The 24,031-nt window shown below is 35.2% G+C and overlaps 1 protein-coding gene across 12 annotated transcripts in view; it reads right to left on the minus strand.

The window, feature by feature from the left end:
- Window positions 1-24,031, minus strand: part of PTBP2 (polypyrimidine tract binding protein 2) — a 53,744-nt gene that overhangs the window by 26,463 nt on the left and 3,250 nt on the right. For 8 of the 12 annotated variants that reach the window (XM_074596979.1, XM_074596978.1, XM_074596976.1 and 5 more), the window contains 2 exons: window positions 12,534-12,609; window positions 104-276 (listed from right to left, as the gene is read on the minus strand). In XM_074596979.1, coding sequence (XP_074453080.1) covers window positions 104-276; window positions 12,534-12,609 — 249 coding nt within the window. The remainder of the gene's footprint in view (window positions 1-103; window positions 277-12,533; window positions 12,610-24,031) is intronic. The other 4 variants (XM_074596983.1, XM_074596982.1, XM_074596981.1 and 1 more) reach the window with 1 other exon arrangement.

Here is a 24,031-nt window from a genome sequence, read left to right on the forward strand (position 1 = left end):
TTTTTAATACTTACTGTTATACAAGTTATTTCAATAGCATTTTAACAGCATATTTTTAACTTAGACAGTAAGCATACTAAAAAAATGGAAAGCAACGAATTACCTGATTTTTCCCTTTCAGCATCAGGATGTTGGTTACCTTACCAAAAGGTAAACCTAAAGCAATAACTTCTGTTTCTGTCACTTCCCCAGGCAATTTCCTGATATGAAGAACACGAGAAGGAGCCCCATCCATTTTATCGTCACCTTTGAATTTCTTGTTGTCATTACCATTGGCTGAAAGACACATTCAGACTCTATTTGAAGAGTTTACTGATATTATTAGTGCTTTATTAAAAAATGCTTTTAATAATAAATATGAAATAATTTTTACGTTTGATCTAAATAAAATTCAAGGGTTCAGAACAAATTGTGAAGAGACAAATGGTGAACAAACCATTGTGAACCAAACCATTGTGAACAAACCATTGTGAACCAAAATGGTTCACAAAAGGTGAACAAACAGTCCAGACTAACTCAATAGCTCTCTATGATAACTCATTTTCTAAAAAAGAAAAAACCCACAGCAAATACTTTTCATCTCACTTTCAGTGAAGTATCTCCCATAATACCATGTAAGAATATTAATTATGACTCAGAAGGGCTCACATAAGAACTCTAAAGTACATTAAAAAAAACCCAAACCAATTAGAGGTTACCCAGATTTTTTTTTGGAAAGGAGAAAAATGGTGGTGAAGAGTTACTAGAAGGGTTCCTACAGGGAAGTTTTAAGGATTGTTTGCACTAAGGAACCAGACACAAAAAGTAGAAAAGTATCAAAGCAAGACAGGAAGCATTACTAAACTGAGAAGGATCACGAGGAGAAAAGGGATGAGCCAGAGAACTGGCATCACGAAAGTCTGATGAAATCCACAACATCAGAATTTAAGGACCAAGTACAAAATACGTCTGTTATGAACTACGGGCTTGTTCACAGAAAAGGAAAAAACAACTAAGAAACATGATACAGCCAACATGTGGGGAGAAGGTGGGGAAGAGCTGCAAGACAAGATTTTCCTAGCAGAAGCAGGGAAGCATTAACATCACTGTATAAAGCACCAGAAAGATACTATTCAGAATATTGTCCAGAATTCTTGTACAGAATTCCAGCAAAATTCCAGCTCGAGTTCCTTTTTCATGAACATATGCAATAAAGAGCTAGCCAGTTGGATGGAAGAAGTCTTGCTTTGGAAAAAAGGCCAGAAAAAAATTTAATATATTTAGTTAAAAGTTAATTTTGGTTAAAAGGTAATACAACCTCTGCCGACAAGCGTGCCAGTGGACTAAACATCAGAAAATGTCAAGAGCTAAAGAACGATACTGTCATAAGATACATGGATATTAATGACGTAATCAATGCTGGAAATCAGAATGCATTTAGATAGCAAGTGTTGAGAATTCCTTTTTTTCTGATGTTAGAAGAGCAGTTCAATAGGTACCTGTACTTTCAAAAAACACACAAATTTTGACTGATAGAAAAATATTTGTAATTATTAGGATTCAAATTCATGGGTTGAGTGCTAAGACTCAAGAGGATTAAAAAAAATAATTATGAACAAGACTACTTGTATTTACTCACTAAAAAAGTAGAAAGAATAAAGGGGCAGGTGGGAAAAATCAATAGGAAGCATTTATATACGTTAAATCCTCCAAAAGCCTTTTCTTCATAAGAAAGTTGATGGCTGCGATTTCCAGAGGGAAGAGAATAAATAAGCCCTCAATTATCACTCAGCGGTAACTACAGAATATAATTCTGAATTTGTGCCAGGAAAATCATTTACACCTAATCTGATTCCCTGCGTAAAAATATTGCATTTGTTTATTACCATCTTGAGCACAGAAAGTTTTGCTAATGCCTAAATCACAATCAAGATTTCCAGTCCCTAAATCAGTTTGCCTAAACCAAGCCAACTTACTCAAGACTAAAAACACAGAATGAAATGGACTCATATTTTCACAAATCAAGAACTTCCACGCTCCAGATTTGGATTTGAAAAGCCAAACCAGGCATGACATTTAATACCTTTTCAATGCTATTAGGAAAGTTAGCAAACTTGCCTCTGACCAAACTTATGAACATACCTTTTATTTCTTCAAGGTGGTCATTCTCCATACTTCCATTACCGGAATTGATGGAAAAAGGATAAATCTATACATAAGGAACTGTTTCCATCACTCCCTCAGATCTTTTTCTAACAGGTACACACTCTTCATTTTAATTTGAATGTTTTTAACTTCCACTTCAGCTATTACCTTCAGATTTAGATAAATCTAAAATTCAAGATATTCTCTTAGTTAAAAATAGTATTCCTTAGAAGCAGGTCATCCCCTAACTCCCCACCCCCACCAAACAAAATAATTCCAGAACTGAGCCTTTTAAAAAGGTCTTGAACTAGAGAACACTTTTCTAAGTCTTTCGCAACATACTATAGCAGACAAAACAACAAAAACCTAACAAAATCGGAACTCGTCAAAATCCAGCCAGCAGTATCTCCAACTGACAGTGCTAGAAGGGGTCAAATCCATGCAGTCATAAGTATTTTATTTCGGTCTGCTGCACAGAAGGACAAACTTCGATGGAACACAGAAGAGTAAAATTTCAGAAACATACACTGAACCACGATCTGAAGTCCATCCTTAGTCTACACAAGGCCCTAACCTGTATCATTTTGGAAAACGTGGTGAGGCTGGGCTTCCAGGTAGACAGATTTCACCTGTTCAAAATTATACAATGTAGCACTTTAACCTCAAAGTGACAGACAAAGTTTATAAGAACAGACTTTAATTTTTCATTCTAAGCTTATGACACATTAGTTTTCCCTAGTTCTGAACTTAAATCTCTACCAAAAAAATGCAGAAGAAAACATTGTAAAGTATGACAAGCTTAACAACATATTTCAAACAATACACGACTAACAAACTTGTAAAGAATAAAAGAATTACAGTAATTCTTAAACTAGATTTCCAGGGCCTTTCACCCTGAAGCTTTCTAACTAATTTTAACTCATTACAAGGTTCAAAAACCAAATATAAAACATTAATAAATGAAAAGTAAGAAAGTGAAAAGAAAGTTTTTAAACCGAAAGATTTTCTGAAACTGACAAGAAACCTCTCTTCATCACATCACCAGAAAAGTACGTACCACGAACGCTCAGATCAATACTTAGAGCGGTTTTGTCTTTTGTGTGGGTTTCGACATTGAATTTTGATATATTGACTTTTCCATAGCATAATGTCCAAGAATTTATTATTATTATTTTTTTTTTAAACTAAAGCTTGTATTTGGATTAGGCTTTAGGTAATCCCAGTGTTACTAGTAAATAATCAGTATGGCCAGTACATAAGCACTCACATATATGTATTTGCAACGAAATGGTCCTCTAATAATTTTTTTATTACTGGAATAAATTGTTTTTCCATCTATTAGCATTTCTATCTAATGTTTGCATTTTGTCAGTTTTTCAACTTTTGCTGCAGTAGGTTTAAAGAATAAATTTAGAAGAAGTATTCTATTGTACTATATATATCTATATATATCTATATATATCTTTTCCAAAAGAGCAGTTAACAGCTTTAACTTAACTTGTGTATACAAGTCTCTCATACAATTTTATTTTTTAAACTAACAAACCAAAAACCTACCAAACTAGACTTTTTTTACTGACTGTAAAAAAGAGCTGACAAGTGCCTGAGCTAAAATGTTTAAATGAAAAAATAGATATATAAATATATTAAAATAATATACACAAAAAGATACAGAATTACGCACTAAAGAATGTATGGCAATCAGAAAAATGGAGGGACGGGACAGACGGGGACAGGATGAGGGGAATGGCAACAAGCATTCCCAATGCTGTGTAAATGCCCAAAGAAAGTTTTCAGCAGCCGGGCAAGCAACCATGACAAAGCTGTTTATTACTCATTGGCAGTAGTATACCTTGCTCAATGAAAGCTGTACTGATAACATTAATAAAAAAAATGAAGCCCACCTTCTTAAAGTAAAGTTTACCCCAAAACATTTAACACTGGATTTTATGAAGACATTTTATGAAGAAATTAACACAACCATTGATCATTTGTGGAACAAATAAAATTCAGCTTTTAGAACAGTTATTAAGAGTTTGGGGCACTGTATGAAACCTTTTTCCCCAACTTTAGTCTCTTATTTGCCATTTTAAGTGGTACTTTTCAGTTTGAGACACATCATTAAACTGCACTTGTGAATAGAAAACCACACACTTAAAACATGGGAACACTTGTTCAAAGTCACTGAAAGGTGAATTCAACACTTCCGTCTTCATTCTCTAACAAATTCTATCAGCATCATCAGTGTCCATAAAGGTTAAAAGATAAGTTAAGATGAGGAAGGTACTAGAAGAATAACATTGTCTTGCCCTAGAAATGGAGTCTCTGGAGATAAGCAACCCAAAAGATCCTTCCCTATACAGTAGGAGAAAGACAAAATTGCAGAAAATTGGGGGAGGTGGCAAGGGAATGTTAGAGGGGGAAACTTTACAAGCCAGCTAATAATTACTGCTAAGGAACTGCTATTAAACTGGAAGCTCATTGGCAAGAAGCTATTTCATCAGGTAGTTTGGCTTTCATCAGACTTGCAAAGCCTGATCAATTCAAACCTCTTGCTGCTAGCATTTTAACAAATAAAAAGATGCTCCAAGGAGCATAATGCTACAATATCTACACGGGGTTGAAAAAAAAAAAAAATTAATCACCATGAGAATAGCATAACACACCGTTAGTATTAGTTCATTTACTAATCAAGTTACAGCCTTAAATATATAGTTCTAAAAAAAAAATTTAAATATCACAACCGAACAACGAGCAACAACTGAATTCTAACTCTAAATATTCATTATATTCAATTCAGACTACCAAAAATAGCCCTATTCTTTAACAGCCATTGCACTCATGTAAGCCCTCTTTCGCTCTTCACAAAGAAAAAGAAAAAAAACAGTTTACATATGACATCTGTTCACTATTTCTAAACAAATCTCATCTCTACAAATGGCATTCAAAGCATTATTTTCCCATTTAAGTAGGATTCTCCAGTCTAAACATAATTGATACATAAGCCACATCCCTGTTGCACCGAGTTCCTTCAATTTAGCATAAATCAAGTTGTTGAAATTAAATGTTTGAGAGTTGGCAAAGCCTATAAATGGCTATTCTCTAAACAACTTGGGTCCGTGGCATTTTTAGTTAGAAACTCCTATTTTAACAAGCACAGAGAAATAGAAACCTGTATGTATGAGCAACAGAATGAAGTGCAATGTACACAAGGCATACTGTAAGTCCATGGCATTCAATTGTTCAAGCTATGAAGATTCAACGCTCCCGAGTAGTTTTTGCAGAAAACCTGCTCTTGAAGTTCAGCATAACTCCTAGCAAACACTGAATAACTTACTTCCTGCTGATAACTATTTTTGAAAAAATATTTTAAAAGATTTCATCCTAGGGAGTTTTTCTCTGCAGACAATTTTTTTTTAATTTTTGATAAATATATAAATACCACCTAAAGTGCTCTGAGGCAAAAAATACACAATTTACCTTGAAAATATATGAGGCCTTTATTTTAGATGTGTAATTTTCCTTCACAATAACCTTCTGTCATATTCACACAATCTCCTAATATAGAAATGTAACTACGTGGCTATGGGCAAAGAGTCTGCATACAATAAAAAGTTGCTTTCACCTATTATTTCCTGGAAAGATGGGGAAAAAATGCTAAAAATTTATCACAAGATGCTGATTATAAATCACTGCATATCTGCAGTAGTAAAATAATTGATAAATAAAAATCCTTTCTGCAGGAGTCAATCTCTGTTTCACAACTGTCAGTACACACTGACAACCAACTACAAAAAAAAAAAAACAAACCATAAATACTTAGGCTTTCCTGAAACGCTTATTTCATTGTCCAATACAATTACTTAATAAAGACAAGAAGCTTACCAACAGTATTATTAATTGTTGTTGCTAAGAAAGTACTTCTTGTTTCACGTTAGCTAAATATATGAAATTTAATGTTATCAACAGGTGGAACATAGGACACCTATCCACATGGGAAATATCTAACCAGGAGAAAGGCAATGGAATTGTGAAGACACCTAAGTTTACAATTCTGGATTATGACCAGACAGAAAGATTAAACATTGCAGTGGCTACTGAACACAAACATATGCATAAAACAATCAGCTAAGGAAACCTCAGGCAACCACAAATTGGGAGGGTATAACAGAGACCATTGTAATTTTGTTTCTGAGGTTCTTTCCTTAAATACGTATACCTGTATGTAGATAGAATGTAGGAAGTAAGAGGAGACCTTTGGTGTGATCCAGTAACAAACTTTTCCGTAAGTGCCAACAGGTTCCCAAAACAAAACAAAAAAGACCCAGGACCTTTCTTTTAATATAGACATCTTCAAAAGCTCAAGCTAAAGATAAAATCTGGAATTTTAAAAGTTTAAGAGAAAGAACAAAAAAGAAGATACTACACCCAAGAATAAGATAAAAACACGAAGAACCAGAAGTTCTCTGAAGTCTGCATTTGTCATTTGTTAACCTTACATTTAAAGGTTACATGTTCGGTGTTAATTACGCCTGTTTGGTTGGTAGGGTTTTTTGTTGTTTTGGGGCTGGGAGGGAGTGTGTTCTGCAAGATTTTGTACTTTGAAGCACTTTATATATACCCCATTATCCTTACCTTGCTAGGCCAACACTATATTGTGGAAGCCTTACCACTGGAACTAAAGCAATAACTAGTAGCAATAGGTGGATTTTTACCGTAGACATGGGTCATGTGCGGAAAATCACAGCCTATCAGGAATTTGAGCTTAACTAAGTAAACACGGTCAAGCAATTAAAAAATTAACTACACGGTTTTTAACTAAGGACATGAACTAACACATCTGCCCATAGACTCCACCTCATTTCAAAACCCACTGAGCAAGTTTTCCAAGTAACTATGACTTACAATGAACTTACAATGGGGTACAGTGGCTGTTCAATGTGGCACAGTCTAAAACTAATGCACCTCGCTTTGGGCCCTTAAAACATGTAAAAATACTACGACTAGAGTTAAATGCAACTGAAGTGGAACAAAAATGAATTACCATGGCACAGTGATGCACACAGAAATTAAATAAATTAATAATAATGTCCACATTTTATTTCTCCCATCCTGAGGGATTTTTTGAGGGGTTTGTTTAAGTTTCTTAATTTACAAAAAGATATATTGTTCATGCATTCAGAGCATTAAAATTTAGTTCATCCACATTCACACGCCCATGTAAATCTGTAGAAAAATGTAAATTATAGTCTATTATTAAATTATTATACTTTCCAATCACATGTGCTGTACTTCTTCAAATCTTTCCAATTGCTATTAATTGTAATCAATTTGCAAACTTCAGAAGTAAATTACCTGTGTTTAGGCATCATTAATATTAACTAATAATCAATTTTACTTAACATGCCATCAAAAACAGCACATCTATGTTTATTCCCCAAGTTAAACACAGCACTTGAAATATTATTAGCTTGTATGCCTCAGTGCTAAGTATTCTGTTAGTACAATGAATTACCTACCACAGTCACTGCTAACATTCCCTGCTAATGAAGTAAAAACAAGATCAAGATTAATAGTACCGTTTAAAGCTCCAGGAGTTTGGTGAGCTCAGTTGCAAAATGATTTTTGAAATGTTTTTACTGATTGAACTTAAACACACAAATGTGAACAATGAAACTGCTTGCAGCTATAGTAAAAACCTGCCAATTCTTCTGCTTCAATCCCTTGTCTTTGACAGGACAATTTTCATAAAGCTTTCACCAACATCTTTCACTTTTTATCTACAGCCCTTAAAAATTTTAAGTTTTTTGTGTGGATTTCAGCGACACAGTTCATGGCATGACCAACTTCATACATATAACTGTTCTTAAAACTTTCATTAAGCAGTCCTCCACCTAAAAGGAAAAGTGCCTCACAAGAAGTTCAGCATAAAAGTAACACATCACTGAGGAAATCCTTTTTCTAGTTCTTAAAGGGACTTTTGTTCTTAGATTTAAAAGCTGCATAATAAGCAACTGCAGTTGCGTATTTACTGAACATACAGAAAAAAGTTATTTATATACAATCATTTACAATGCACACAACTACTGTCTTTAAAACAGAGTCAAAAATATTTTCTGCTTTCTCAGAATCCTGTTACCAAACCATATTCTAGTTTACCTAAGCTGCCTTTCTAGTCATTGTCTGCTGTGCATCAACATGAAAAAAAAATTAATTCACTGTTCTTTATGAGAAGGTTACGCTTTCCAAAGAGATCGGAACCAAACAAGATTATGATAGAAAACAAAAATGGACTTTTTTCAGAAAAGCTGAAGAAAACACTAGTAGTAGTTCAAGCAGTAGTGCCAGGCCTGTGGTTCTGACAATACGACTTCAACATATCAATGGCAGTTCCTACTAAAAAGCTCAAAACTTAAACATCTAACATCAAAAAAGAGAACTTGTTGGAAAAGCTTAGATATTTGCTGACCTGGAACCTTACCAGCTGTCTTCCATTGCAACAAATTCTGATCTAGTAGATGGGATTCTCCCCTCAATGCTTACAGTAGGATGCCCTGCCATACTGCTCAAACTAATTCAGGTAAAAAAAAAAATCTTGTGCATTTAAATAGCAGTGCTCAACTGAAATGAAATTCCACAACAATAAGGACAGTAACCAAACGATGTCCAAAACAGGAGATACAAGGGTTCAGAATTAAGTGGTAAAATAACTCACACAGAAGTCATCCTCAATTATCCAAATTTAACTTTCTTTTAAGGCTGTTCTTTCACTAAAGACACACAAAGTACTTAAGATAGTAACTTGACTTGTAGTAAATGTTAATACAACCTACTGTCAATGTCATCTACGCAGTCTTGAAGATGGATACTGATGACAAAGCTGTTTAGAAAACGCTCAAGATCAGGCCTTGTATTTTGAGCAATGTCCTTTGGACAACAGTCCAACATGCTAGCATTTTCCTCAATTCCATGTTGTTTATCAAATTACCAGTGGTTCAAATAATCAAGAAGAATGCAAACCAAATGTCTGTCCAACAAGTTTGCAAGTTTATTTCACACAAAGATAGGGAGGGATTCATACGTAAGACTCCCTGTAGGGCAGAGAAAGCACGCATCTTTCATGCCTTTCTCTGACTAAGAGTGAGAATTAGAGCAAGAGTATTCATAAAAGCATTAATGTACTACAGTATTCTAACCAAATGGCAGCTGAATACCAAAAAAACCCCAAAACAACCTAATGGAACTGTTACCATGATAAAAGGGTACGATGATGAGATTTTTAAAAATCTCATCTTCAGTCTTACCCCTGAAGATACAGCCCCCAGTTCTATAAAAACCACCCATTTCCATTAAAAGGTCATTTGTTTGCCAACTTAGGCAATTTGGTTTAGGTTAATATTTCTACAGCAGAGATTTAGGAAAAAATGAGGCTGTCATTCACAAGTTTTTTCTGTAAGTTTAGGCCTGCTAAGGCCTAAACATAAATTGACAACTGGTTTTTTGATTGCGTATACTTTCACTAATAAGGCTCAGAGTCTCACAAAGAAAGTCTCTTTCTTCTGTTCCTCTAAGCATCTGTTTGGAAAAATATCATAGAATCAGACATTGAAAATACCAAGTTCGAAACCAGAATAGGTTTCTATGTACTCCAGAAAACAATGTCCAGGTCTCATAAAAACATGACACTTCCAAACTCTAAGAATGAAAGGGCGAGAACAAATTTTAGTTTTAGGAGTTCCAAAGGAGGCCGATTGCTGCAACATGTCTCCTTTACAAAGAACTTAACCAATGATTACAGATTCTCTTAAACGCTATAAAATCTGAAGATTCATCACTACCGTGCCTTGGCTACAGCAAAAAAAAGCTCGGTTCACAAAAGTTTTAAATTCTTCTAAATAGAAAAGTAACAGCAGAACTGAAGCAAAAGGAAGACATTAATTTGGATATAAAGAATACTTGAACTCATTTGGCTTCAGGAGATGGGTACAGAAAAATTAACATGGGTTTCCATTTCAGAACTAATTACTTCTGAGTCTACAATCTGAACTTGTAAACTCCACAAGTCTGGAAAAAGTACTTCCAGGCTCATGATAAACAAGACAGCTATGGGAGGATATATTCAGAAATAACAGTGAGCTGTGCATTTAGCCTACTCTACAGGGTTTTTTTAATGCTATTTAACCAAGGCAGGCAGAAGAGAAATTTGAACACACCCAAGAAACTATTTAAAAACAAACAAAAAAACCTACAACCCAAACCAAACTAGCCTCCTTTCCACTGACCTCTGAAAAGAATGACTTGAATTATAATACTGCATTCACCTTGGAGTTTTTTGTTTGTTTGGGATTATTTTTCCACAGACCTCCCGTATATATTACACAATTAATATGAAAACTTTTATAACAGGCAACTGATACCACGGGATCCAGGCCACTACTTAGACCACTGTTGTTTATTAATGAGACCATTTCTGAAAAGTCATTTATGGTTCTGGATGCTTACAGATGTATCAAGAGGTCTTACTTGTATAAAATGTACAGAACCAATTAATTTGAAAACTGTCTCACAAATACTTGTTCTTTGGTAGCAAAAAAAAAAAAAAAAAAAAAGAGACACACACACACACCCTCAAAATCCGCTTAAAAAGGGGGAAACAAAAAAAAAGGTGGGGAGGAGAATCTGTATTTATTAAATACATCAAACTCCAAAGTCTTTCTTATTTCTTAAGTAACCTTCTTTATTTTTTCTTCTGATAACTCAAAACTATAATAATTCTTATTTCAATCTTTTTCCCTTCAGCTTTTAAATTTTTTGTTTTCCTTAGCTAAATTAGCTTGCATTTAGTTTTCCCAAACCAGAAGTTTCTCTGAAAATAAACGAAAATTTGGTAATATTCAGGACTTTGTCCTGGTAAAAGTGCTCTCCCTCCCCCCTTCTACTGCCCAAATCCAAACCCGCACACGCACAACCCAAACTCCTTTTCATTCTAGTTTCTCATTTAACTAAAGCAAATTGCTGAAGCACTAATATCCAGGACTGCAGAGGACATCAAGCAAATAAAAAGAAGAATGAATTCCTTCAGAACCAGAAGTAAAGCAGGGAAGATAAACAAACGTTCTAGGTTTCTAAAATGGCTATGAATGCACCACACTGCATTTTTGATCTATTCCAAAGAAGTATCATCTCCTCACCTTTGGTTACACACCTGCCAATGGAAGTGGTTCTCCTCCCTTCCGCCACCACACTCTTCCACCCCAAAACTGCAATTGTGCAGCCACATGACTGATCAGTAAGCTGCTCCAAGGAAAAACTACACTTATTGGTAGTACAGTTTAATGCTGGACTAGCACTCCAACATAGATTGTGGAGGAGAAACATGTGGAGATGGTTTTTTTTTTCTGCTTGTACTAGGAATGTAGGAAGAAAAAACACACAACTGCCCATTCTGGCAACAGCTGCCACCACAGCACCCCAAACCTAACAAGAAATTGCACCCTGAATCCCAATCTTTTACTACTAGATTAAAAGGAATGAGTTTGCTACTAATATCAGTGACTATACTGCTCAGCACATAAATATGGAAAAAATTATCAGGCAAATTAAAGCAGTGAACCAGGCAACTATTTGGAAAGCCCAGCACTACTCTCATGCCATGAACCAGTTCCTCCACATCTCTGAGGAAAAAATAAAATGAATGGCAGGGGGAAGGGGGAAAAGAAAAAGCAAGACCTCTAAAGTGAGCCCTCCAAGGGAACTGAATGCACATTCAAAATACAGAAGCACTAACTGCAATAGAAGGCATTTTAGTATGTGCCAATTCATGAAAAGCCTTTCTATCTAGCATAAGCAGAAATTTGACTAAAGAACAACCACCCTCACTTTGCGCTGACATTCTGAGATTCTACCGCTGCAATCTCAGACTGAAATAGCAAAGTGAAGCTTTCTGCTTTAGCAGTTTAAAGCAGAATAGAGCAAAACTCTCTTACTGAAACCATACTATATTATGAAGATGGCACTGTGTTCTTCCCTGTAATACCCAGACTCACAGATGTCTGCATGTGGAAAAAGCTGATGTCACTCATACAGGAGATGTTAAACTGTTTACCTTTGCTTCGTAGCTGTGATTCCTTACTTTGAAGGCAGCTGTACAAGACAAGTGTAACTTTTCATCCCATCACCCACCAACAACTTAACGTACAGACATATGAAAGTTGCCTTTTTTTAATGAGATTATTCTTTTCAGATACCCAAGGTTTGTGAGTATATACAAGGTCACTATACTCTAATGCATGTCAACAGTTTATCCCTCTATAGCATAGCGGATTCTCGTTTCAGTGTTCTCCCCTTGTAAACAGGAAATGAGTCCAAGTATAAATGATAGATTTCTCCTTTGAAAGGGCATCACTTACCAGTAACTACCATGCTGCTCATGTTAGAGTTCGGGCTATTGAGTACACTGCCTGAAAGAAGTTCGTCAGATCCTCTCTAAAAAGAAAGAGACAGTAAGAGATTTTTTTTTCCTCTATTTTGTGATTTTTAAAGATGATATTAAAAATGTCAGTTTGATAGGGAAAACCTTTAGAAGAACTTAAGCAAGCATAACCAAACCTATTCAGATTTGGCAGACTTCCGCTTTTCAGATAAGTGCAACAACTTGAAATCTAAGTCAAGTAGTATATTTACATGGCAATCTTTGAAATGAGAGCAGCTTAAGCACAGTTGTTTCACCCACCACTGAAACATAGCCACCTCCAGACTCAATGAGAACTGCTGCACAATAATTCTGTCCAGCATTTCAAATTAAAATGTTATTATAATATATTTAGTCTATTTCAATAACATTTAAATTAACTTATTTTTTTAATATACATATATATTAAATTCTTATATCTAGCTGAAACTACAAGGGAAATCTACACAAATAGAAATATGAAGTTTAGCTCAATTCTAACACCCCTATTTTAAATAAAAAGACTTGTCACCAAAGGAAATGATCAATTTTCATTTGTCCTGCAAAACACAATTTAGGGCACGGAACTGCAACTTCTCTGTAATGCTTACAACATGACAAATATCAATTAAATGGTTTTTGGTTTTGGTTGTTTTTTTTTTTATTACTCTAAAGTGGGCTGCAAAAAGTCAGAGGAGGGTTTATATTGAAAATGTACAAGATAATCTTTTCCTCTCAAATTACTTTCAAGATGGGAATTTGACACAGTTGATGAGGCTTTTGCTTCTTTTCACACCCTTTTATTTATTTATTTATTTTTTTTAAAACCACCCAATCCCCTCCATCCCCCAAGTCTTCATCTGTCAAAAAGCCCCCAAAATATTTAGGCGATCTTTCATTAAATTTTTTTTAACTGGGAATAAACCTGCCATACTTCGAAGATTATCCTTAACTTCTTATTGGTTCTTTCCCCACTTTGAAAGTATTTCCTCTGCACCCTTAAGACTAATCCAGGTCACTACTAAAATGGAAGTGAGGAAAGAAAACAGTTACTACTCATGTTTATAAATGTTTTTAATTCTGTTGTGGACACTACAATAAAACCTCAAGAACAGTTAGTATGTTTTACAGGGCATCTCAATACCATATACTAAATTAACCTGAGGATGTCACCTTTCTAGGTAGCACGGTTGCAAGATGCATGAAATCAAACCTTTACCATTTTATCAGTGCACTGTATGTGTATCCATACACAGAACCATATGTTAAAGTTTAACCCACACCTGAAATCCAGAAGCTCTTGAAAATAGTATATATGCTTATGCACACATAGAGCCATTAAAGTTTACTTAGCTTTCAACATCAGCTATGAAGAACCTTTATACAGATTACTGAATACTCTAAGCTCTTAAGGGTACATAGCGATCAACAAAGCTGTGCCTATCAAATCAACAACCGATTTCCTTTAAAACTGAATAATGCCTAATACCAAGATCTGGTAGCACCATGAGAAGGACCAGGTCTTGTCCTTTTCACTGTAGTAACAGACCTCTAATCACATATAGCTAAAGAAAAAATTAGCTGGGCAAACCTGAGAAACAAGTCAGAGCAGTTATGGAAACTCTCGGTTATTCAAACTACATTGCTTTCTACTGTAAATGTAATACACTAACCCAGACACTCAGTATAAGTGTCCTTCTTTCTCTTTAATGTTCTATTTTTCTAACACAGTATTTACATGGGTAAAATATTGCAAAGTTCAAGATTACTAGCAGTATTCACTCAGTCAGTGATAACTGCAGTTATTTCTGCCCACAGCTATCCACCTAGCCTTGCTTGGAAGCACTTTTCTGTAGCCTGGACAGCTCAACTGAAAAGGCAGAAGCAGCAGTACAGACTGAATCAGTTCTCAGCCAAGCATATTAAGGTAGTTCAGCAGCAATTTTTGTTTTCCTTAATACGCCAGGCTTTAATTTACAACGGTACAGCAGTCACTAGGTAAACAGCTGAAGCATCCCTAGTACCAAATGAATGTTCTTTCCAAAATCTGCAGAAACTTTACAACTCTGAAATATCTCAAGTTTGAGTTGTCTTCAGCTTCAAAAAGTTACTTACATCAGCAGCTGCTGACTAGCAGAATGTAAGAGTGATTACATAAACTTCTGGTTCCTAGTAAATCGGGCTTTCAAGAAGATGTTAATTTCTTAATCCACAGCAGAAAAATCCAAACGGAGCACAGATTACTCAGTAGAGTGTATATTCAGTTACTGTATTTGTGTTTCATGAACAGTTAAAAGAGTTTTCATTTTGAAACATATCATTTTGCATTTCATGAATACATTCAGAGTCAATCACAAGATTTTGCATTACACTTGAGAAAGTTTTAACAGTTTTGCTTCAGAAGAACAAGTAAATTTGAATTCCTTATATTGGCATGTTTCATAAATTCTATAATTTTTTTATTCTCATAAATCAGTTTTCACAAGTCTGATTCACAGATGTACGTGTTCGTATGTGGAATCTTCTTCCAGTTCACCATGAAACCACAAACGTATAGCAAATCTCTGCTAACTCACTCCCATATACATTTGCCATGCTTTTAGTAAAAGCCAAAGATATTTCTTACCATGTGAGTAATCACCTTATTAGATATATATCGTTATTTTTCCTTTTTGGTTCTTAAGCAGCCTAGACGCCTCTGAACTTCATTCAGTATGTAACTTTAAAACCAGTTATACAGCAAGACACATGATGTACTTGGACACAGAGTGGTTAAACTACAAAATCAAAAGCAGTAACTACCTGATAATTGTCATTTACTTCAAAAGGATTACCTTCAGATGACAGCTGTCCAGTAAAGCAATTTAAATAAGCACTTCAAGGAAGCCAATGCATACTCTTCCATAGACCAGCACTACCATGTGACACAAGCACCTCCTGAATTACAGCACAGCCAAAACCACTTATTTTACTTACATTTATTCGTGGTTTGGAGCGCTTGGCTTTGTTTTTATGTGCATCTTCTTTTAGAAGGTGCTAGGCCAAAAAGGACCAGCATCTTGGTCTAAGGGCAAAGCTCTTCATCGCTCCACTATCTCACACATGAATTTCAGAATTATAACCCATTTCCCAAGCATCTTGAACATTTGCTAGTCTTATTCTAAAGCACACCACTTCTTCTAGTCAAATCATGCAAAGCAAAGAAACCTTTAAACAAATTTTGGTAAACTCTATCAAGTGTTTCAAGAGATAAGGAAAATAAACTCAGATCTTTGAAGAACATAGTGAATCGGACTCAATGAAGAATGGAAGATCCAAGAGCAACGTTCACTTAACTCTTTTCCGCATCTGCGCAAACTGCTATATTCTAAGGAATCAAAGCAAGTTTGAGATTGTATTAAGACTGAAGATCACAAACACATACATCACAGAAATGTCCAAGTCTAAGTTAAAATAACAAATGAACAAAACCCACCACAATTATTTTATTCTGTCATAGACTGCAAAGCAAAGTTCCTATAATAGCAACATGGTAGAGACCAAATATCCATTTTAGCATGAGGGAAGGAGATCATAAAGGATAAAATAAGAAGTACAAACTGCTATTACACTATTAATAGGTCATCTTCTGACAGCTAGTCCTCAACAGCACAAATTTTCAATGCTATATTTCTATTCCTACCAATGTCAAGAAAAACATTAATTTGTATCAATATTCCATAAAAGCCAAACCACTAACTATTCATTTACATTAGAAATCAGAGACATCTGGAACATTTCTTCATGAAAACAGAATATGCCAAAATACTATTACACAAAATAAAGAAGGGAATTGCCAAACTACCGTATTGCAGTAAGTGAACCTTAACTTTGTTGCAGAGTCAATACTGTCCTTTCAATGAAGGCCCTGTTATGACAGCCTTGCCCCCATGACAGCATTTCCATACATGATGTGAAAACAGCATGTTAATGTATGGCTTATTCAACGAATGGGATTACATGAAACTGACATGTAGGATAATATTCAGAAAAAGATGAAAAATACACTAACTCAGACTGTGAATACATATTTCAGAGAAAATTAAAAATTATATACACAAAAATTATTTTATATACTGTATATTGAAGATACCACTTTGGTATTTCAGTTAATTTCTGTAAGTGAATATCGTTATTGTATATACTGTCTCTTCTACAATTTACAAAATCAATTACACAAAGAGAAAGAAAAAGCCCCTAGCATAGCAAATTAGTCTCCCATTTCCTTGCTTTAACAGTCATAGCTAACTCAGAATCCCTCACTACACAAGCTGCATTTATATAGCAGGATTTCAATCCCCCCCCAACTACTATAAAGCTTCATGCTATCACAAGTTATATTAAGTAGCTATGTAATTTCAGGAAGTCATTACAGTCATACTATCCTTCCCGGCTAATCAAAAAATATACTATTTACAAGTCTTTGTCAACTATTTTTCTCACATACCAGATAGGGCTTCAAGTATGTCAAACATTCCCCAGATTTTATTATATCCAAGGCAAAAAAACCCCAGAGTAACAACTTCAGCCTAAGAGTTACCAAAGAGGTTTAGTCTTTTAAGCAAAGTACTTTTTGACAACTGTTTATGAAAAAGAAACATTATCAGCTCTTTTCACAGTAATTCAGGGTTATGGAGACTCTGATTGGAAGTTATGGCTGAACCTAACACAACAAACTGAGTGTATCACAGAAGGCTTATTAGAAGCAGGTATAGATACACCACAACACTATAAGAACACTAAAACAATACAACTAGAAACAGCAAACAAATGACAAAACTGCACTTTCTTAAAAAGTCAACAGCATTGTCTAAAATAATTTCTTAAATTCCCACTAGAAAAGATAAAGAATACACTCAAAGACACTGAAAAATATATTTTCTGATAAATCGCCTCATTTGTGGTACTCGAATTTGCTGATATTACAAACCTCTCTCAAGAATAGGATGCTTTTGCCCCTGCCTTTTCCCTCTCTCCCCCCTCCTCCCCCAGATGAAAGAGAAAAGGACAACTTTAGCTGCACTGCACATTTACCACAGTCATTCTCAGCCTACAGGCATGAATTTCCCAAGGGGTATGACAAGCCAGGAGACAGATCTCATGATTTAAAGAAATCTAACAGCATTGTAAAACACTTCATTTCTAACATCTGGGAACAATTTAAAAGAAAAAGCCAGAAACCTGACAGTATGGGAGAGGAATAAAAGCATATGAGAATTCCAACCCAGACAGTAAACATTCCCCTCTAAGAGATACACACTTGTAAACACACTGCTTCAACATTCAAAGTCTGAATTAACTTTGGGGACTGGATGTTGGAAACAAGAGAACAAGACTTTTAACGCCCAAACACAGCATTTATAAACTTTGTCAGTTTACATGAATGCGTCATTTTTAATAGGATACATTTTTAATGAAACTGCATAAATACACCCTCACATACTCTTTAGTGAAGAATAAATACTTGACCTGCCTTATGCTCTGACTATAAGCACTACTGTCAAAACACATAACCAAAATTACCTAACTAATAGACTGCTACACCTCCCATATGTATAGGATCACAGAAGACTCATTCAGAAAAGCACAAGCCAAGTCCAAGTATACAATCCAAAAGAAATTCCATGCAGGCTCATAGGCATTTTATGAAGCATACAGTTTAAACTATAAGCTTATTATCACTTCATCAGAACCTTACATAAAAGGAGTCTAGTTGGGGTTTTGGTTTGTTGTGGGTTTGTTGTGTTTTGTTTGTTGTTTTTTTTTTTTAAGACTATGCTATTCAACTATATTAGCATGAAGTCTTATCACATACGGCCATTAACTCCATGGCTGCTTAATAACTCACATCACTTGCTTTTAAATTCAATATGAAGTTAACTGGATACAGTATGACCACCTTTCCATACTTCCTCCCTGTATTCTCTTTTTTCCCCCCACTTCAATTGTTTTTCATGCTGTCCTCAGTCAACCATATATCGTTTATATATCCTAACAACATCACCATTTTTGCATTCATATTTTTCCAGTAAGGAAGATCTAGGAGAAAATTAAGTTTTCATTCTTTTTTCTTGCAACCATATGCATGCTATCTGCCACATACCTCATTTATGAAAACACACAAAGTTTGTAGAAATTGAGAAAGAGCAATCAAGGGAATCTGAAAAGTCTTTAAGACTGAGACAAGTCTCAATTCCTCAGAAAAGCCACCAGATTCTCACAAAATACAATGTGGAAAAGAACCAAATTTCTCAAAAGCATCTGAAGATCAAGATGGACTATTAAACCAGAAAGCTGAACAGTCAAGAATCTAATCTGCATCTAGACCATGCCACCCAGCCTCATTTGTAAACCTTGAAACCTCCTGTTACAATGAAAGACTGCAGGCAAGAGTCTAGTCCAATTCCAGCTGATGAAAGTGTTATCCTGAAGCAGCTGTAGATAACTGGTAGTAAATTAGAACACGTGACAACAATTTACTAGCGCTACCACCCAGATGTGTTCTTAGCTTTCTGGTTAGAGAATGATGGTACCTACATGTACTGATTTGGTCCTTCAGTAGCAGTTTCTACATCTTAAAAATGATCCACGAGGAAGGTATTTTCTACTCGATTCTCTGTTATTTCGCAATAATAAATTAAAAGTGCTAGTGCTATTTTGTCTATACCACAACAGTCATGTTACACATTCATAGTAAAACTGATTTTATGAAAAGCTAAAAACAGCTGTATGTACTTGCAGCTATAAAAACCCCCAAGCCCCTAAATCAAACATCACAGTTCCATTAACAGCTTATGAAACCACAACCTCATCTGAAACAACTACCACCAAAAGCAACAGTCCTACCTTCTCTTGGCCCCAGCAATTTGTTCCTATTCTGTCTTCCTCAATTCTACATTGCTACAAGCATTTATGCAGCCACACGCTTTGGTACAAATCTGACTAAAAAGATGTAACTCAATGTTGTGTCAGATTAGCTTTATCCTCGTTAAGTTCCCAAGAGAGGTTTGTGAAGTGGCTACCCAAACATCTGTTGCACAAGTATTACAGTGACAGAGAAAACTGGAATGCAGCTTGATTTGCTTGTGAAAACACGGTCCAAAGCTTTAAGAAATGGGGAAGGTATTTTCATGCTGGTATTGGTTCATATTTTTCAGATGGTACAGCTGATCACATTTTTCTTCCTACAATCCACTCAATTAAATGCAAATATAGGTGTTCTGTTACAAATGAAAAATCGGTGATTTCCAATTAGTGACAGACGTCAAAACATATCAAATAGGTATATTAAGCCTTCCTTACACTGATGCCTACTTGCTACAGAGCACAAACTAATTTTCAACATTTTTCCTTTCTCCCCATTTTCAGCTCTCCTTATTTTTCCACAGTGGCAGAATGAGCATTAAGGAAAAAAAAAAAAACAAACCACAAAGTTACAATGAAAAAAGAATTGAAGTAGACTGTTCTGGGAATAAATATGAAAGTCATCTCAAACAGGGTCAATTTACAGAGGTTGCTGTTAAAAAGAAAGCAGATGTCATTCATTGTAATAAGTTATCTTTTGTCACCAAGGTCATGTTCCCTATACCACTGCTAAAAAGACAAATCCAGATGCCAGTTCTAAACTTCTGAAAATGCTCCCACTTCACTCTTACTTCACTGCTAGAATGTTCTGCACGTTTTTTGCTGCTTATTGTTGCTATGACTAAGTATTACTGAACACAAAAACTGATTTAAAAACATCATCCTAGCTAACACAAAATTAAAACAGTTCCTCCAATTAACAGCTAACCAATTTTTCTGATATCCCTGACCTTAGAAGACTTTGTCTAATCTACGAACAATCTACTAGCAATTATATTAGGCATGCAAAGATAGCCCAAAACTATCATTCTAATATTTTAAATACAATAAAACAGACCATCACATGGCATTTGTCTGTATGAATGAGTGAAACAGCTTTTTATCCTACCACTCCCTTCCTTTTATTTAAGTATCTAGAATGACAACAGTAAAGGAAGGCAAAACAGATTTCAGAAAAAGGAAAAAGTTATTTAAATACATTTTCTTGTTTCTGAAGTTTAGTCTAAACTTAACTTCTGACAACTTGCTAGAATTTCTAACTTACTTTTTTCTACACATTTTCATTACACAGTATACAGTTCAAATAAAAAGTCACAACATATCCACAGTATTCATTTCCACCACAAGGAAACTCTTGGTTATTTGTAGCCAAAAATGGTCAGTGTTCTATAATTTTGTAAGAGAAGAGATTACCCCTCAGAACTTGAGTTAAAAAAAAGGAAAAAAAGCAGAAAATGCCTCGAGTACTTACAGACTGTGCTCTCTCCCTTTTCCTCCATCATTCTTCTGGTTTTAGCTACTGCCCTTCCCTCATACTATTATATTCCCCCCTGTTAAATTTCAGCAACCAGAAAAAACGGAGACTTTGTGACACATTACTATTTGGGAAATCATTAGAAAGTTCTAGGACAGTGCTTCTTAGCACCTTCTACCCAACCCTAACATAACCAACTAAACACACAGGAAGAATCATCTCTTTTCTTAAGCGTACTACAAGGACTGATGCCCTGACTTTAGGGGAAAAAGGCCATTCCCACATCTTTAAACATTACAAAACTATGTTTACAGGAATATGTGAGTTTTCCCTCCTAGGTATAACCAGGACTGTCCACGCTTGGAAGCTCAAGTTCCATTTTCGGCCAGTGTAACCCAAAGCAGCGTCAATAATGTCACAAATTCCCAAATACTATGCACCAAATAATGCATCCATGAAGGAACGACTGCTTCTTTTCTCCCGTCAGGAAGAAGTACACCTCAGCCATTCTGAAATGTGCAACGCACGTACACAAAATGAGTCACTTAATTGTTCAGGCCCCATTTACTGCACAGCTACTCATGCCATCCAGGAGAAAGATGATACATTAGACTGAAGTGACAGTTCTCTTTTACTGTATTTCAGTGTGTGTCATCTTCAGTATACACCAAAAGTTCACTGAAGTTATTCCCTGCACCTGTGTGATGCGTATTCTTTACACCACATTTTATACCCCTCTGAAGATTCTTTTAATTACTCCAAAGAAACATTATATACTTCATACATTCACTTCAACAGTTGAAAAGGCTCTACTACTCCAAGTGCCAAATCAGTTTATGTATCCAGATTAAAGCATAACTCTAAAGAGAACACAAGACAGCAATTTGAAATGGTTATTAGATTCTGATACTCAAACCTATATAACTAGTGAGCAATGAAAAGTTTGGGACTAGAAGCTAAGTAGCAGGCCACTCCATTCTTAGTGAAAAAGAACCTCATGCCATAGAAACAGACTGAGATGTACCTTTTTTTTAAACAAAAAAAGCAAACATTTTGTATAATATGGCAATTTTTAAAACTACGTGTGAATAAATCTAAGAATTTTAAATGCACAGAATTTCTTCAAGAAACTGAAAATTAAAAAAAATAAATCAATGAACTATGTAACATACTATCATTACTGGAATCCTTACCTCCGTTCTATTCAAAAATACTTCACACAAACTACTTACATAGAATGGGAGTTCAAAAAGTAACATCAGAGACAGAGCTAAAGCTCATTCTTTTTGTATTATTTTGTAATTTGTAATGTAAGAGGTTAAATGTGTGCAGAGCGACATTTCCTTGTCTCCATGAATTCTAAGTAAGCAAAACAAGACATTACAGACCAAATCAAATATGAAATATTTCATATGTACTTACAAGATGACTGGGTTTTGACATGTTTAACACTTTCAGACATTAAAGCACACTGCTCCTCTGACAGACTTTAGCTGGGAAGCATGCTTCCACTGCATATTTTGAGTTGCACAAATCCCCACATTCACTCTATGTAAACCAAGTTTTCAAATAGTATTTGTCATTTTTTCCACCTCCATTTTGAGTTTTATGTTTTCCTCGCCTTTCGGTGTTAATTTCTGCTGACTCAACAAGTGACTAAAATCAAGATTGAACATTTGACAGTTTGATGAACAAAAATGTTTAAAATCAAATCAAAGCGTAGAGGACAAATAAATGGTAACAGCTTCAAGTTTTGCAGCTTTATTAACAGGTAACTCTGAGACTACAAAACTGTTAATAAAATGTTATAAGCAAGTATTCCTTTTACTTTATATACTTGCCTTGCTCACATGCAGTCACCAAAGCTCAAAAGCCTTTCTTTAATTCAAAGACAATTCCCAGGCTAGGGTAGTTAACTTCTACTCTTACTCTTTTACAAATGAGTTTCGAAATATAACTAGCATGTTCACTTTTCTGTTTAAGAGAGAAACCAGCCAGACAACAGTTAATACAATTTTCAAAGTTGTATTGACATGACTGATGATGATAAAAATCAAGCAATTTTCCAAACAGAAGGGTCTTATGTCACAATCCTGGTAACACGCCACAGGCCTTTTCTCCAAGTATAATTAAATAGATCAGAAACATGCTGTGTAACTTATCAGCATATATACAGTAGGTGCAAAATCTCAAGAAAGCATCAGGTCAAAGAAATATCCTGGATAAGTTGATTTCACACAGGTAAATCCCTGCCCACTTCCAATGGCTATCCAGTCACAACAAAAGCAGTGTCAAAAGAGCATTAAGACTGCTGATGCAACTCCTTGGACTCAAAACTTGCTCTCTACACATTCCCAAAGCACCCCAAAGAAAATACAACAGCCAAGGAAAGGCCAGATAAATGTTCCCAGTTCTTTATATACCACCTACAGGTACAGCATTCCTCAACTTTAAAACATCGGTTCATCAAGAGCAATGAACAGTCATCAGAGAACGTAAAGGACAAGTGTTTCACATGGCCTTCCACAAAACATGACTGAAGCTAGCATTAGACTGCTACCCAAACTGCAGGCATCAGTTAGCAAGAAATTCCATTTTCCATTCTTATTAGTATCCTGAGATAATACAGAGGTTCCAGAACACAATCCAGTTTACACCTCCCATATTTAACAGCTTTCTTCAGAAAACCATAATCCTTTTTAATTACTCCCACTATTTCCATGCACAAATGGTTTCCTTTTAAAAACCAGAGAACAAGTCCATTTTTACAAGGCAAAGAGCACACCTTTTTGACACTTCGGTGCCTTTCCTTGCATCTATTTTAATCACTAACTCTGATACACCTGCCTTCCTTCTTTCTTATATTCATAATATAACTTCTACAAACAACAGAAAGAAGCAGTTATGTCATCTCATGTCTTTATTTCATTGTCTGGCTAGTATCTGAGAATATGGTTCCAAAATTGCACTATACACTTACAAAACATTTAATGAACGCTCAAATTCTCATAACATTCTAAGTTGATGGTAGTTAAGAAAGAAAAGGATACTGAATCCATTTACTTCTCCTGAAGTGAGAA

Source organism: Larus michahellis, chromosome 8 (assembly GCF_964199755.1).
Source record: "Larus michahellis chromosome 8, bLarMic1.1, whole genome shotgun sequence".
Lineage (NCBI taxonomy): Eukaryota > Metazoa > Chordata > Aves > Charadriiformes > Laridae > Larus > Larus michahellis.